This window comes from Sorex fumeus, unplaced genomic scaffold (assembly GCF_029834395.1).
Source record: "Sorex fumeus unplaced genomic scaffold, SorFum_2.1 ptg000063l, whole genome shotgun sequence".
Taxonomy (NCBI): domain Eukaryota; kingdom Metazoa; phylum Chordata; class Mammalia; order Eulipotyphla; family Soricidae; genus Sorex; species Sorex fumeus.
The window spans coordinates 32,270,767-32,288,881 of record NW_026606120.1 but is presented as its reverse complement, the minus strand read 5'-3'; the positions used below and the strand labels follow the sequence as shown (position 1 = coordinate 32,288,881).

The following is an 18,115-nucleotide window of genomic DNA, read 5'->3' as shown; positions in this document are numbered from 1 at the left end:
GATGGTTATTAACAATCTACACATTTTAATTCATATGTAAAATTTTATTATTTACAAAAAGGAATACTAAAATCACATGCAATACTTTTCATTGTGACCACAGTTCACTCATTCTACAGTCCAGAGGTATGGAAGCTATGATCCTGCATACATGTTTGTAAAATATGAATCTGGAAAAGAAAAAGCACTGATCAGAACATCCCTTGATTTCTTGTCATTGTCATTAACATGTAAGTGACAAGTTTTGATGTGAAGGTCTGTGGAGATTGCTCTATCTAGCTTTGTGGTTTCTTATTTCTGTTTAGGGTAGATTTGACCTCCAAGACTGTCCAGGTTCCTTCCCACAGCCCTAAGTCAAACCTGGGTTATAAACAGGCAGCAGCCCCATCCACAGCTGAAACACAAACCCCAGTCACATGCGGCTCAGCGTGTCAGTGCCAAGGAGAATCAGGCCATGCAGATGACAGCCATTCCGGCCAGGGTCAGGAAAGCAGAGAAAGCACCCCTCATCCCACACGGCAGTGGGGGATGCCACAATTCCCCTTTCGCAGCTCACACACAGTCAGCAGTAACCAAGCCTAGAAAAACATCTAGACCAGGGCAGACTATTTCCATAATCTAAGAAGAAAAAAAAATAGTAGTGTGTGTGGGGGGGGGGGGGGGGGGAGAGTGAGGTAAGAAGGGAAATGGTATTAGACAACCAAACACAAAGTTTAAATGTCTCCTGTTTTTAAGCATAAAAGTCTTCTGTTTTTAAGCATAAAAGCTGCTGTTACTACCACCACCACATTTTTTTTAAACATTTGTGGCCGGTATCAAATGGCCTTAGGGCACTTAAGCTTATTACTTTAAAAATACAGAATTAAGCATGTTTAAATCACTTTAAACAGCTTAAAAAGTAGCAAACATATAGCCTACCTGTTTAGGCATGCAAACTTAAAAAGAACTTTATAGAATGGCCTGCAGTCAACAAATTCTGGATTTGGCAGACTGATGTCAGGAAGGAGCTACAGAAAACAAGGTTCTCTCTGTGAAAAACACTGCATTTGGTTCCCTCAAGTCAGAACTTGGACAAGTTACAAACATGGCCCTAAACAACAGCAACTCTCATAAAGTTTGAAAAACTCCCAAATAAATATGGCCTCTCACAACTACATACAAATGAGAAACATTTAAGGAACAATCGTTCCCTACCAATAATTCTACTTAAATTAAGTCCAGCAGTCGCTTCAAAGGAATCAGCAAAGCCCCCTTGTTAGGGCAAATTCTATATATAGACAACCAAATATATATAATTATCCTGGCTTCGGCATTCCCATTATCTTCATAAATATAGGCTGAAAATCAATCTAAATGACTTTCTTAGACCTCCTCAAGGATGAAGACTAGCAAGCCAGCTCTTAAAAAGTAGACACATGCAGTAAAGATCAAAAGCAAATGCTCTGGTCAGTTCTTTTCTACTTATGGGTTTTACTAAGAATGTGTGCAATTTTCAGGGAAAACACCACAGTGACAGCTGTTCAAAAGCATGGAAATTAATTGGTGGCAGGAATTTTCTTGACTAACAAGGAGAAACTTATGTCACATATTCTGATGAGTTTCCCTCCCCCCACCATCCTCAGTCAGGCATATTCGTTGTTAATGATTAAGATTTTCAAATAAAAATATAACCAAGTAAAACCCAAGTACTTAACCAAATAAAAACATTTCAGCTGAATTCAATGCTGTTACTCAACAAATGCTGACATTAATTAGCAAATTTTTAGGTATAAATAATATATAGGGAAATGTATATACTCTGCAAGTCTTGTCTATGGGAACTATGCTAAGACTACAGTGAAAATAATACATTTATTATTTTTAAAACAGCAGCAAAACAAGTGCCTCCCTCTCCACTCCCACTCTGCCACCTGCTTTGAGCTTTTTTCCAGTAGTGATGATGGATTTACACTCATCCAACCATAGTCAGTCTGACACAGGCTCTATCGAGTTCTTGCCCTTGTGACCAGTGGTGAGAATGGATGGGAGAGCTGGTCAGCTTTAGGACCAAGCTGTGTCACTTTGCCTAGAGACAGGACTTTGAGCTCATCAGCATTATGTTCTACCTACCTAAGCTGAACAGCCACTGATCAGCCTCTCCTCAACATCTATCCCTTTGGGAAATTCTGTATTTGAAGCCCCGACAATAAGAGAGTGTTTCATTTTCCAGGAAGTTAAATGAAGTCCATGACATCCATAGACTCCTGAACACTAAAGTCTAGGCACTAGCTGTCCCTCACGCCTGGACAAGTGGCCTTCCATTCTGGCCAAACGGCAGATTTGACAGAGTGGGAACGCAGTCAAAGAATTTCCAAAGATTGTTCTCCAAGCCGTAACAGACAACATACCTGGCCATGCCCAGACTTGGAAAGTTGGCAGGGACAATGAGTACATCCAGCCTGGAGAAGGGGTGTGTCCCCAGGACAGCATGTGCTGATGACAAACAGCGAGGGATAAGCTGCAGAAGGGTCTCCTGGCAGGCTCTCTTGAGGTGCTCCGGCGCAAAGAGCCGATATGGAATGATCTCCTCAGCGGCAGCTGGCGCACTCCGGAAGCGGCAGGGGTAATCCGCGTGAGCACAAATGTCCATGCACCTGGAACAACACAAAATCAATAGATGTGCCCATTTTATTCTTCTTGCTACAGAGTGAGTTCTCTTACAGACACAGACAAATTCCGAGAAATAGCAAAATAGCTGTTCACTGGAGGCCCTAGCTTTTCTGAGATGCAGTGAAACATTGCTGGTCAAGATCATTACTGATTGACTAGTAGCTTCAATCTAAGCTAAGTGAAAGTAGTAAGATTTTGTTTAGAATAATGGGGAAAATCCACAAGCCCATTCTCTCTCTCTCTCTCTTTCTCTCTCTCTCTCTGTCACACACATACACACACACACACACACACACACACACACACACACACCAACCTACCCTCAGAAATGTGCCAATGTGCCTTTAAATAACACCATGGGAAAAATCTTTTGGAAATCTGAGATGATTAATAATTTGGAAAGGGTGGGACAGTATATCTAAATTAAAGATCCCATTCTGGAATTTCTTAGAATAAAAGATGTGGACTCAGGCAGAACAGTAAACCAAATGACAGTACAGGTTTCAACTTTTCAAGAGGGCAAAATCCATCTTACTGAAAAGTAATCGAGGTGTTCGTCCCAAAGGGCATAAAAAGTTGTGCTATTAAGAAATACATATGAAGTTTGGATGATGTGTTTCCCAGCCCACATTCAGTACAAATTAAACTAAATCAATTTTTTACATGTTTAATAATAAATTTAAGATAATAGCCGAATGGTGCTGGTGAGGTGTAGGCTGGGGCACTCCTCACGAAGTTTTGGGTGGGGTGGGGGTACATGCAGCACAGGACCTTGAACTGCTAGGCATGTACTGCACCATTTAGTGCCATCTCCCCAGTCCCTTAATCCATTTTTGAAAGAAACAGATCAGAGCCCAGGCCAAACCATCTGACCACTGCCAGTTATTCCATCAAAGGGGGGAAAGCTAAAAATAATTCCAGAGTCTGACTCACAATCCTCAAGAGAACTTTTCTACCCAAAGAAATCTACATCAAAGGAACTCTAACAAACACAATGGAAAACCCCTTTAATTTTATTTATCTTTCCCTCCCTCACCTATCCCTCTAATTTTAATTTGTAAGTTATAATTCTAACTAAAGTGCTTATTAGAATTCAGTAAATACAAAAGCCATAGAATGTGAGCATGTCCCAATCTGGCCAGAGTGCAACATGATTCCTTTCTAATTTCTTAAGAATTCTTGGTCCATCTACAGTGAGGGCTGTGAAAGCCCACTCTGCTACAGAGTTTAGGTTTTTTTTTTTTTAACCTAAGGTTTCCTAGGTTACCTACTTTTTTTACTAGCCTGGCACAGAAAACAGTTTCCAGCAACAAAGATGTCTACCACCGAGGGTAAGAAAAATTAAGTAGAGATCCACAGAATCTTCTGCCTTAGTAAACTGACAGAAAGACTATAACTTACATTGAACTCTTGTCTATGTCCCTAGATTGATAACAATGCTTCTTGAAGCAAGTAATTAAAGACACCTATGGGTACACATCTAACTGAGTAGGTTGCATGCAGTATTTACGTCATGACAAGGCTGTGCTGGTGCATGGATTCAAAGTCACAGGGGTTAAAAATAAACGATAGGGTCTGGAGCAATAGCACAGCGGCGAGGACATCTGCCTTGCAAGTGGTTCACCATGGTTAGATCCCTGGCATCCCATATGATTCCCCAAGCACTGCAGGAGTAATTCCTGAGCTCAGAGCCTGGAATAACCTCAGAGCATCACAGTGGTGACCCCAAAAGCAAAACAACAACAAACAAAAGAAGAGCATGGAGGGACATAGTACACAAACTCAACAAAATGAGTACTTCAAGAATATTCCGTCCTGTTAAATTATCATTCAGAGAGAATGATACAGAGCTTCATGAACAAGCAACAGTTTAGGGAATTCTTAGCCTTATAATTAGTTTTGCAAGAAGTGTTAAAAGTACTTCTCTAAATGACAGGCAAAACTTCCCAAACATGTGGCATCGAGTATGGCATTCACTTATGGTGTATATGATTGCACTCTATCAGATTAAGAAGGATATGTTTACTCCTAGCTTGCTAAGGAATTTGTACATTTTCAATTATGAGTAACTATAGTCTTGTCACTTTTTCACTTCATGAAAATTAAAATTTTTAATTCTGTGTTCTAAAAAATATATCATCCGTTGAGGCATAAATTTAAACTCTACAAATCAAAGCAATTTTGCAAAAAGGCAGTCCACAGTCCATAGTCCAAACAAGAAACACATTATCCAGAAAGTCTATGTCTTTCAGTCATAAACCTTATAAGTTGGGGGTATGGTGCTGTCAGCAGGTCAACCTGTACCTGCAGGGCGAGTGCATCAGCAGACAGATGGTGCCTTCAGGAATCCTGATACCCCAAAATTGCTGCTGTGCCTTTGGCTGGGCCTGACAACTTCGGGCCAAGTTTACCAAGAAATTAAATGGCCAAAAGTTAGGTAGGTAAATAAAGCTCATTTATTGGCCTTATTTCAGAGACCCATAAATCTCAAAAGAGATCAAAAGCCACAGTTAATCTTAGACCCGTGCATGGCTGAACAGACTGGGGTAAATTGAGCGGGGAGGGGGGGTTGGCCAGGGGCCCACCCAAGCAGAGCCCCAGCAGCCGCTTGCTCCCACAATCCAAAATCACCGCCATATCCCCAGCCTGACTCCTCGGTCTCAGGACGGACCTCACCAAGATATAATCTGCTGAAAATTCAGGTATGCAGACTTTGTGACTGAAATCTCCAGGCTTTCTCGGAGTTGGGATGAGTTACTTCCCCCCATTTCCCAGTACTTCTGGAAGCACTGTCAGTCATCCCCACGAACCAACTCCATCACCACCATGTAAGCTCTACTACTGGCCTTGCTCCAGAGACATAAAAATAAATCTTGTAAGAGATCAAAAGCCGCAGTTATCTTGGACCTGCGCATGGATGAACAGACACTGGGGAAAATCTGAGTCGGGTGGGTTAGTCTGGTGCCCACCCAAGCACAGTCCCCAGCAGTCACTTGCTTCCACAGTCCAAAAATCGCCACCATACCCCTGGCCTGACATACCCCTGGCCTAATACCATCTCAGGATAAACCTCACCAAGATATAAACTGCTGAAAATTTGGGTATGCAGGTTCTGTGACTGAAATCTCCAGACTTTTTTAGGGTCAGGATGGGCTACCTCCCCCACCTCCCTGTACTACCAGGAGCCTCGACAGTCACATCCACACCCCAGAGCTGCCACCCAATTGCAAAGCTACTCCAGCCTTAGCCTCCCAATAAAAATACTGAATGCCCTGGACAAACAACATAACCTTTTAGCACCTGCATTGCAAACCATAATGCACAAAAGGAAAAGGAGAGAGAGAGCAAGAAGGAAAGTGCCTGCCATGGAGGGAGGCTGGGATATAGTGGTAGGGAAACAGGGGACATTGGTGGTGGGAAATGTACACTGATGGAGGGATGGGTCCTGGATCATTGTATGACTGAAACCCAAGTATGAACAGCTTTGTAATGGTCTATCTCACGGATATTCAATTTAAATTTTTTTTAAATAATTAAAAAAATAATGTGGAGTTCATGCCCAATTCAATCAGTTTAATCAATGACTGATTAAATAGCAGTACTCCTACATTTAAAAAAAAAGTATAAGTGTATAATTTGAGGTACCCAAATATATATTGAAAAATTGTTCAAGAAAAAAATGAGTCAAATTATCTCTAGACATGAAGAGCTCTAACAATGTAGGTAATACAGGCTATTTCGTTTGTGTTAATTAATATATTATTTTCCCAAAAGGTTGGCCCAATTGGTGTTCCCACCAGCAGTGGATAACAGTTCCTTTTCCTCCACACCAGCACTGGATATTTTCATTCTTTTTGATGTATACAAACTTTATTGGTGAAACTTTGTTGTTTTAATTTATATTTCCCTGACGATAAGTGAAAGCAGAACATTTTTTTCATAGACCTATTGACTACATCTTCTTTGAGCAAGTTTCTATCCATCTCTTTCCCCATTTTTTTGATAGGGTTGGTTGTGTTTTCTTTCCCCTTCTTAAGTGTACAAGTGCTCTGTATATCTTGCATAGTAATTTTTTGCCAGGTAAGCAAATAATTCTCCCAGTCTGTGAGATGTCTTTTTTATTCTGTCATTTATTTTGCAGTGCAGAAGATTCTTCACTTGAAGAAGCTCCATTTGCATATCTTTGCTTTCATTTGGTTGGCCAATGATATTAAATCATTAAAGATGTCTCTAGACTCTGGAATCTTTCAGGACTCTGCCTATGTTTTCCCCAATATTATTAATGGATTCAGGTCTGATATTAAGGACTTTAGTCTGTTTCAAATGGCTTTTGTGCATGGTATGGAACAGGGCTCATACCTATCATGATTCACTATTTCTCAAACACCATTTGTTGAAGAGAATTTCCTTGCTCCAGACTTCATTTTTTCTCCACTGTCAAAGATTAGCTTTTCCTATACTTGAGGATCTATATATGAGCTCTAGTGCATTGGTCTGAGAGTCTGTCCTTTATCCCAGTACATGATTACTATACTTGATTATTATAACTTTACTGTTATTTTAAAGTGTGGGGGTGGGGGGGAGAGCCTTCCATTTTTATTTTTCCAAAGGTTTCTTTGGCTATTCGGGGGAGGGGGTTATTGCTATACATAAACTTCAATAGATTGTCTTTATAAAATGTCATGGGTATTTAAATAGATACTGCATTTAACTGGTATAGTGTCTTGGATTAGACTGTTATTTTGACAATATTAATCCTTCCAATCCATAATCAGGGAAGTGTTCTTGTTTCCTTGTGTCCTCCTTTTAGTAGTGCTTTATAATTTTCTTTTCATGTCTTTTCTCTTCTTTTTAAAAGCTGATTTCCAGATATTTACTTAATTTGAGGAACAATTGTGAATGGGATTTTGGTTTAAATCTTTCTTCTATTTTAATGATGAACTCATGCAATTTGCTGCTACATGGATGAATCCAGAGAATATTGTGCTGAATGAAGTTAGTCAGAAGAGGGACAGATATAGAATAATCTCTCTCATATGATAGACATGGAGAAACATAGTAGAGTACCACCACAATAATGATGGAGGAAGTGGTCACTCTAGAGGAGAATAAGGTGCTGGAGATGGTGGCAAAGTGATATACATAAGGCATATTAGTGACTGTACTGTAAATCACAGTACCTAAAAGGAAAATAAAAGTTGCCTGTATTTAGGTAGGCTGGGGAGCTAGAACGGAAACTGGGGACATGGGTAGAAGGAAGTGAACACTGGTGAAGGAATTGATGTTAGAATAGTGTATGCCTGAAACTCAAGCATGAATAACTCTAAATCACAGTGCCTCAATAAAAATAAATTTTTAAATGTAAAAAAAAAATCTCTTCTATTTCACTGTTTGCATATAGAACTGCCATGGATTTCTCAGTATTGGTTTTGTAGTCTGCCACATAACTGTAAAATTTTATTGTTTCTAGAAGGTAATTTTTGTAGTTTTTGGGGGTCCCTAGGTATTACTCTAGTCACGTCATTTGCAAACAATGATAGTTTGACTTTTTTTCCAGTCTGAATGCCCTCAAATCTTCTTCGTGCCTAATTGCTATGGCAAGGACTTCCAGTACTATACTGAATAATAGTAGTAAGAATGGGCACCATTTGTAAGTTTCCAATAAAAGAAAAGAAAAGGAACAGGGGTGCAATGGGCCTGTGCATGCAGGGGACTCAAGTGTTCAGTGGCTGAGAGCTGTCTACGCAGTCTAGATGATGGGCAACAGACCGGGAGAACTGAGACACAGAAACAAGGCCCCAGGATGGTCGGTTGTCTGTTTCTCTCTCCTCCCTGGAGTGGTCTGATCTCTACCTTTCTGGTGCAATCGTAGTCATAGTTTTGGTCAAAGTCCCAGTCATTATAGTTCCATCATCCTAGTCTCCTCATCTCCAACATCTTGTCTTCAGGATCCGGTCCTCAGCATCTAGTCTCGACTTTCTCATTTCCAACATCTAGTCCCGTATCTTGTCCTCATCTCCCTTTCAGTATCTCTTTATCAGCATCTCTTTCCCAGAGTCCAGTCCCAGAGTCTTGTCCCAGAGTAGTTCTCTCTAATCTCCTTCCCCAACATCTAGTCTTCTTCTTACCCCTTACAGCATAATTATATAGAAATCATGAAGGGTGGGGATACAAAGGTGGGGTTGAACATTAGCATAACAACAGAGAGATTTAAAGCCTCTCCTTCAGGAAATTAACTCAAGGACAAAATCTCATCTGAGGGTTCAGCACTCCAGATTACTAGGAGATTCGCCCATGGGCGGGATTCTATCCAGGGTGTATTGCTTTCTCCTTTCCTCACTAGTAATCCATTTAAACAGTCATAGTAAATTTACTTCTTATAATATTTCTAGAAATTTCATTTTGTTTGAACACAGTAAGAGATATATTATGCTTAAAGTTTGGGACATCTCACTACATGTTCCAGACCATAATCCTTAGGCCAGGTAAGTCTTTTCTAACCCCAATAGGGTCCTTATTTAGTTACTATTTTTTGGGTCATGACAGAATTTGTTCATGACCATGCTCTTAACTTATAGTTAAGTATTATGGCACTTGGCCTGGCCCATTTCGGTGCCAGGGTAGCTCACAGTTTGTCCTGGGTCCATACAGTTCCTCATCAGGACCCTCCTCTTGGAGTGCTTCCTAGCACTAAGGGCAACTGAGCCTTAAGTCGAGTAAATATGGATGCCCAGGAGTAAATATTATCTTGGAGTTAATTAACTTCCATGTTACATGCCATCAACTGTCTTCATGTGTCTATACAAAAGGACATTGTTAAATAATCCATATAAATAACATAAAGGAAAGAGATAAGCAATGTAGAGTTATTAGTGCCTGATAGAATTGGGTGTGCCTCATTTGCAATGTTGTGGGGGTGGTTCAATAAACTTTAAGCTCCCTGCGGGAGCAGCAAGGACAACCCAGTGTTATCCCACAACCATTGTCTCCCACCTGATCTTAGAAGGAAAGCTTTCAGTTTTTCATTGTTGAGTATGACTGACATTAGCCTGGGTTTATGGTAAATAGCTTTAAGTATACTGAGGAATTTTCCTTCCATCCCTATTTTATTGAGATTTTTTAATTAAGATGAAGTATTGGAACTTGTCAAATGCTTTCTTTGCATCTTCTGATATGAACATGATTTCTTCCCCTTGTATTGATATGGTGTGTTACATTGATTGCCTTGCATGTATTAAACCATCCTAGCATTCCTGAGATAAATCCTAATTGATCATGATGTGTGATCTTTTTTGATATATTGTTAAATTTGGCTTCTGAGAGTTTTTTTAAAGATCTTCGTGTCTGTATTCATCAAAGATACAGGTCTACAATTTTATTTTTAGTGATATTTTTATCTGCTTTTGGTATCAGAGTAATGTATGTCTTATAGTAATGGTTTGTGAGGGTTTCTGTTTCTTCAACTTTCTGGAAGAACCTGAAAAAGATTGGAAGTAGGTCTCTGAAGGTTTGGAAAAACTTGTTCATAAACCCATGTGGGCCAGGACATTTGTTTCGAGGGAGACTTATGGTTACCTTAATAATTAATTTCAATTTTCGTGACAGTTATTAATCTCTCTAGGTGGTCTTTTTCCTCTTGGTTCAACCTTAGAAGGCTATATAAGACTATCAAAATTTATCCTTATCTTCTATCTGCTCCAGTTTTGTAGCATAAAGATTTTCATAGTGATCCCTGATAATCTTTTGAATTTCTGTTGTGAAGAATATCTGTTGTGAAGACATCCATTCATTTCTAATTTGGTTTATTAGAATTTTCTTTCTTTGTTTGTTTCTCCCCCTCCACACTCAATCTTTTTTATTCTTTTAAAGAACCTGCTCTTGTTTTCATTGAACTTTAAAGGGGGTTGGGTTTTTTGTTTTTGTTTTTGTTTTCAATTTTCATTTCATTGATTTCTGTTCTAACGTTCTATTTCTTTCTTTCTGTTTTCGTTGGATTCCCGTTGTTATTCTTTAACTAGTTGATTGAGCTGTGTTGTTAGGTTATTTTTCTGTGTCCTTTCTAGCTTCTTAAAGAACACTTGCATTGCTATGAAATTCCTCCTTACCACTACTTTTGCTGTGTCCTGCATGTTCTGGTAACTTGTGACTTCAGTCTGATTTGCTTTCAGAAATCTTTTCATTTCCTTCTCATTTTCTCTTCAACTCACTGGTTTAGATACTTGTCTCACAGCATGAGACTAACCACAGTTCAATTCCCATTACCACATTAGGTTCCCCTGAACATCACCAGGAGTAACTCCTGAGCACCACAAGGAGTGGTCCAAAAACAAACACGAAATAAATTATGTGAATTTACCCAGAAAACATTCTTAAAAATTAAGAACTATGTTTTCACCACGTTGCAAATTAATATAGTCTCTTTCCTCCTGAACTTTCTTTCTCATTAATTTCATGGGTCTTCTTGAGTAAATCTGGTACCCAGGAGGGTTTTCTTTAAGTTGAGTTCATCAGCTCTGTGGTTCTCTGGTTCCTGTAGTCCCTTGTTGGTACTGTCTCAATGTTGCGATGAATGAGAAGAACTGGTAAAGCAATGTCAAGCCATGACTTTCTCTAATAAAATTATTTTACAGAAGATATTCCCAAGGAATAAGAATCACAAGACTGAAAATTGTCTCAAGAGGTTCTTTTATCTTACTTTAAGACAAGGCTGTACTGAAACAGACATAAATGTTTCTCTCATACAGCTGAACTTCTACAGAAATTCTCCCTTGGGTATGCACATCATATTTTCACAACCCCTCTCCTGGATCAACCTAATTTTGTCACTATTTCCTCTGTTCTTGGTTTGTATAAGGCAACCTATACTATGTTAGAGTACACACAAATAAATATATCTCTGACCCTAACTTTGAGGAGGTTACAGTTTTGCTGGGAGAAAAATATTAAAATTTCTAATTTCAGTAACACAGTGAAATGTTTACAAAACAGAAATAGCATATCTTAGCTAGCAGAGTAGATGCTTAGTTACTATAAAAGTCACAAGTGTTTAAAATGCTTCCAAAGTAACGCTTACAATAATTTCAGTATAAATGTATATGATAATATAGGAGTATCAGAGAGCAGGTGATGTGTGTTGGATCTTTTTTCCATTTTTTTTCTGGTTAACCCTGGCTCTGTGCTTAGGGATCACTCTTGGTGGTGCTTAGGTAATCATAATATGGGATCATGGATCCAACCAAGGTCGATCATGCTCAAAGCAAGTGCCTTAACCTCTGTAGCATCTTTCTGGTCCTCTTTTTTTTTTTTTTTAACTCAATGAATAGCATCAAATTCAGGGCATTACATTCATGGGCTCTACCACTGATACACAGCCCTGGCCCTTCTGGGGGTAGTCAGGCAATATTTCCCTAGGGCAATCAGTATGTGACAAATAAAAATGACATGGCGGCATTAAAGACAACAAAAGTATGTTGATCACAGAGTAAAGAATCAAATCAAGTCAATGAGATTAAAGAAGGGGGGGTATGTTGAAATTGGCCTTTTCCTCTATTATTGATCTATATAATTTCTTTTCTATACCTTTGAAGAGATAGAGATCCGGGCCTCCTCCAATGTGTGCCCGGCATCTTTCCACAGAGTTTTAAGCTCTGAAGACCTCACCCCTCACCGAGTCTGCACTTCTCTGGGTTGAATGACCACAAAGACTTTTCTTCTTTCTTGTGGTGCCTATTCTTCATGCTTTTAATCACGTTTATTGGCGTTCTCTGGACTGTATCCAAGTTTCCATGTCATGCTTAAACATAAGTTGTAAAGACAATGCCTTGAAACAAAGACTTCCAAAGGTTAGACATAATACAAAGATTCTCCTATGGCTGGAGAAGTTTATACTAGTGGAAAAATAAAAATAACAACCTTTTAACAGTGTTCCTAAATGCCTTATAACTAACCTATTTACTAAAATACACAGACAGGCTAGAACATGCTCAAAAAAGGATTGCTCTTCCCACAAGTTAGCCCATAAGAACATTGATCAAAAGTTCAGTGATGAATAATCTGGTCACATCTCTGGGATCCAGATGAACACTTTAAGGCCCCTGTAAAAGTTACATCGTGCGACTCCAACTGGTGGTCTTAAACTTTGATATAGAGAGGGGGATGGGGAAGGCAGAGGGACCAGATGTGACTATAACAAAAAACACCACCACTGTTGGCACTCAGAGAACCTTTTGTCTGTGAACACAATGTGGAGGCAAGATTTAGGAGATAAAAACAATGCCACTCCCTAATTACTAAAAAGACATGCAAAGAAGCACAGATGGGTATTGGAACACTGTATGACTGAAATGGTCAGCTTTGGAACTCTATCTCATGGTGTCTCAAAAAATATCAAAATTAAAAAAAAAGCATGCAGTTCATTGAAGGAATAAGTAAATATAAGCTATCTTATCAGCAGTCTGGCATGGAAGACAATGCCATTCCATTGGCCTGGTGTTCCATACAGGGGCTTGCTCCCCTGGAGGGGACTCCTGACCTCTTTCTGGGCTCTTCTTGATCAGCTTGGTTACCCTGGTCTTTCTCTTTTAAGTCTGTGTGTAACTTTTGGGCCAACTGGCAAACTATCTGCATGTGTGTTGAGAAACCAGCAGCTGGTTGGTAACTGGGAGAGTAAATCTGTCTAATTTGGAAATAAAGTATAAGAAAGACCACTGGAACTGTGCACTGCGCATTCCTTCAGCACAGCTCCTGTCATCAATAAAATGTTTAGCTGGCTCTTCTGTGTAAATCACAATTAGTTTTAAACACAGATGGACATAAGGGAAATTGTATTTACTCCCTTTCCTGAGACCCCTCTGGAACTGTAGCTACGATCTCTGTCCAGAACCTTCATCTGACTTGGTCATATCCTGCTCACTTCACAATTACTAATGTGGAGAAAACTTGCTTTTTGAAAGCAGGGAGAACAGAGAGGGCAAGGTTGCTACCTTCTACCTCATCACATATTTCCAGGAATATCACATTTCTCTGCTTGTCCCTAGTCTTCCTAAGGAATATATGATTGAAGTGGACACTCCTCAAAGAAACAATTAGCCCTGAAAGTAGAGAAGAAGAGAGAACACTAGTTTTTTTTTTTTTTTAGAATTCAGCATAATCAAAGTCTTAGCAAAAGATGTAATCATGGAATCTGATACTCTTTAAATAGAGGCAGAGGTACTATGCTGAGTGGGATCAGGCAGAAGGAAAGTGACAGATGCAGATTTAGGACACAAAGATGCATAATAGGACAGCAACAAGGGACCCAAAGCAACAGAACTAGAGTGTTGTGGGACAGACACTGGGTGGGGCCTTGGAGCACTGGTGGAAGGAAGTGAGCACTCTGATGATGGGTGTGGTGCTGGAATGATGTATACATGAAACAGTACTGTACAGCCTGATATTCCAATAAAAATAGAAATAAAATATTCTTTTTAATTTTTAATTTTTTAATGAATCACCTTCTGAAATAGTTACAGACTTACAAACTTTTGTGTTCACGTTTCAGTCATACAATGATCAAGTACCCATCTCTCCACCAGTTCCCATTCTCGACCACCAGCGTTCCCAGTATCCCTCCCCTATTCCCTTCCCATCCCCCCACGCTTCTGTGGCAGGCAGATTCCCAAGAAAGAAAATCTTAGCAATCCAAATTAAACACTATCAGGGGCCGGAAAGATAGCACAGTGGGTAGGGCATTTGTCTTGCATGCGGCAGACCTGGGTTCAATCCCTGGCATCCCATATGGTCGTCCCAGTACCGCCAGGAGTAATTCCTGAGTGCACAAGCCAAGGGTAACCCCTGAGCATTGCTGGGTATGACCCAAAAAGAAAAAATAAAATAAAATAAAGGGTAGTATCAAATGATCACTCTGGACAAGAACTGAGTGCTGAAAGTAGGTAAAAGGATACACATGATAACCTCTCAGTATCTGTAGTGCCAACCATAATGCCCAAGAGAAAGATAAAGAGTGAGAGAGAGTGAGGGGAAGAGAGAGAGAGAGAGAGAGAGAGAGAGAGAGAGAAGAAAATTGCCTGCCACAAGAGGCAGGTGGGGTAGAGCAGGGAAGAGAAGAATAACTGGGGTCTGTACATTGGTGAAGAGATAGGTGTTGGAAACATGAAAAAGCTTGTGTGTATCTCACTGTAATTCAATTTTTTTTTAAAAATTGAAAGGAAAGTATTATGACTAAGTATATATGTTCTTGGTATAAAAGGATGCACATGAACATAATATTAACAAAATAAAAGATAAAAATCAATTGATCATAACAACAGATGCAGAGAAATTTTTTGAAAAGATTCAACAGCAATTTATGATAAAAAGTGTCTCAACAAAGGAAAGGCCACATACAACAAACCACATCTAACATCAGACCCAAAGGATAAAACTTAAAGTTTTTCTTCTAAGATGAGGTACAAGCCAAGAATGGTTACTCTCACCAATCCTTTTCAACATAATACTGAAGTCCTAGAGATGTCGCCTGCAGGTCAACTTGTACCTGCGCAGTGAGTGCATTAGCAGCCTGGTGGTGTTTTCAGGCTTCCTGACATCCCCAAACTGCAACTGTGCCTATGGCCAGACCCCAAAAACTTGGGACCAAATTTACCAAGAAATAAAATGGCCAAAAGTTAGGTATGTGGGAGCCACACCCACAAACCACTTCCAGCTCAGCTATACAAGCTCATTTATTTCAGAGACCTTATTTCAGAGACCCACAGATAAATCTCAAAAGAGATGAAAAGCCACAGTTAATCTTTGATCAGCACATGGCTGGGGTAAATCGGAGTGGGTGGGTTGGCCTGTTGGCCCTCCCAAGCAGAGCCCCCAGCAGCTGTTTGCTTGCACAATCCAAAATCGCTGCTATACCCCCAACCTGACTCCACTGTCTCAGGATGGACCTCACCAAGATATAATCTGCTGAAAATTTTGTAATGTGGATCTTAACACACCAACAACCCTGACCCAGAGACACAGCAGCAAGTCTCGGAAGACACCACAGCACCAGAGATCTCTCCATGCCCCATATGGGCCAATTTCACCGGGGAACCCCAGATGGAACAGGTGTGCTCTCCCGCCTTCTTCAGATGAAACCCCAGTGACCAAGAGCTTCCATGTGCAAGCCCCCCTCCCCTGCTCCCCATCCTCCCAAGAAACGCAGACTCCAGGACTAAATCTCCAGGCCTTAAGGTAGCAGAAGACCCAGGCTTCTCCTCCCTGGGTCCCCGCCCACCCAGAAGACTGGCTGTCACGCCCACAATTTGCCTCCAGGTGCCATCTTAGTCCACCAACAGCCCTGGTCCAGAGACTCCCAATTGAATCCCAAAATGGATTAGTGCCATACAAATGCCCTACCCGCTGTGCTATCGCACGCAGCCAACCTGGTCGACCCGGGTTTGATTCCTCCGCCCCTTTTCGGAGAGCCGGGCAAGCTACGGAGAGTATCTCGCCCGCACAGCAAAGCCTGGCAAGCTACCTGTGACATATTCGATATCTCACAATGTTACTGGGTTCACTTGAGCAAATCAATGAACAGCGGGAGGATAGTGACAGTGACAGTGATCCCACCAAAATATAGTTATATAACAAACCAACAGAGTAAATTGACAGGATACAAAATCAAAACAGAGGGCTAGGGAGACTGCAAAGGGCACAGGCATATATTGTACATTTGGGAGCTGGTGGTTTGATCCTGGCCCAATATGATCCCCCAAGAAATAAGCTGGGGAGTAGTCCCAAGAAACACTGGTATGGCCTTCAAAACAACAACAACAAAAACAATCTGCAAGCTTGTTGCATTTTATATTGAACTAGAAGAACATAATATCAATAAAATATCACATTTACAACTGCATCAAAAAATATTCAAGTATCTGCTTAATAAAGGAGGTAAACAAAAAACTCTAAGCCACTATTAGATGAAGTAAAAAAATACACAAAACCAAAAATCTAATATATCATATATTTGAAATATTTAATATTACTAAAATGACCACTCAACCCAAAGTATCACACAGAGTCAATCCAACCTGTATCAAAATTCCCCCAGAATTTGATGAACTCAGAGTTTGTCATCCAGATTCTGTCAACCAAAATACTGGCTCAGAGAACTCAGAGAGGACATGGTATTTATTCTTGAGGTGGCAGGTGATGGGGGGTGAGAGGGGGTGGGGGCTTGATCAATCAATTTTCCCTGCATGGAGGTAGAAGGGGGTTTTGTTTGAGGAGAAAACAAAGACTGTCTTTGGTTAAATAAATAGAATTGAAACTGTAAATAGACAAGTAGCTACTTAAGCAAAATTTGAAACTATAAATATGGCTATGGTTCTATTAGCCCAGGTAGGCCTTGATTATCAGGTAGGCAACAGTGGGGTATGTCTGCATGGGTTGGGTGTTCTTGCTAGTGATGAGGTTTGACCAATCCCTGAGCATAACTTGGAAGAAGGGGTTGTGAAACAAATAGTAATTCTGGATTGCTTTCAGCCTCATAGTATTCTTTAAGGACTAGATCAAACATTATTGAAATCTGTGAGGGATCACAAAACCCTCAAACACCCAAATGAATCCTAAGGAAAAAAATAAAGAGGCATCATGCTCCCCAACTTTCAGTTATATTATAAATCACTAGTAATCGGGGCTGAAGTGATAGCACAGCGGGTAGGCTGTTTGCCTTGCACATGGCTGATACCGGTTCAATTCCCAGCATCCCATAGGGTCCCCCGAGCACCGCCAGGAATAATACCTCAGAGGCAGGAGTAACCCCTGAGGATCGCCGGGTGTAACCCAGTAAAAAATAAAAACACTGGTAATCAAAATAGCATGTTGTTCGAATTAAAACAGACACTCTAATGAAACTGAACTGAGAACACAGAAACAAATCCCCTTATTTTAATTATATGAATAATTACCTTTTAGGGAGTCAAGAGCATAAAATGGAAAAAGAAAAACTTTCCAACAAATGGTGCTGACAAAACTGGTCAGACATGCAAAATAACGCAGAGGGCCACTATTTCATACCAGGTACTAAAGTTAAATCAAACTGCATTAAAAACTTGGTGTTAGATTCAAATTCGTAAGGTATGTCACAGAAAACATATGCAAAAACACTTCATGTTATTGACTTTAATGGTGCCTTCTGGAATTCAACTCCATTGGCAGTGAAGTTTGAAAAAATAAAGAAATATAATTATATCAAACTAAAAGTCTTCTGCACTGAACACACACACACACACACACACACACACACACACACACACACCCTAACTCTAAAACAGAAAGATATCCTGAAAAATAGAGAAAATATGCACACACCATAATTCTAAAAATGGGGTGGTATGTAAAATGAGTTAGATATAGAAGTAACTCCAAAACTCAACAACAAAACACACCCACTGTCAAAAATGAAAAGGGTTGACCATACTCTTCTGCAAAGAAG

General features: G+C 40.1%; 1 protein-coding gene across 5 annotated transcripts in view; it reads right to left on the bottom strand.

Moving 5' to 3' along the window:
* AOPEP (aminopeptidase O (putative)) overlaps positions 1-18,115 on the bottom strand; it is a 384,314-nt gene that overhangs the window by 262,489 nt on the left and 103,710 nt on the right. For all 5 annotated transcript variants that reach the window (XM_056127530.1, XM_056127531.1, XM_056127532.1 and 2 more), the window contains exon 5: positions 2,388-2,633. In XM_056127530.1, coding sequence (XP_055983505.1) covers positions 2,388-2,633 — 246 coding nt within the window. The remainder of the gene's footprint in view (positions 1-2,387; positions 2,634-18,115) is intronic.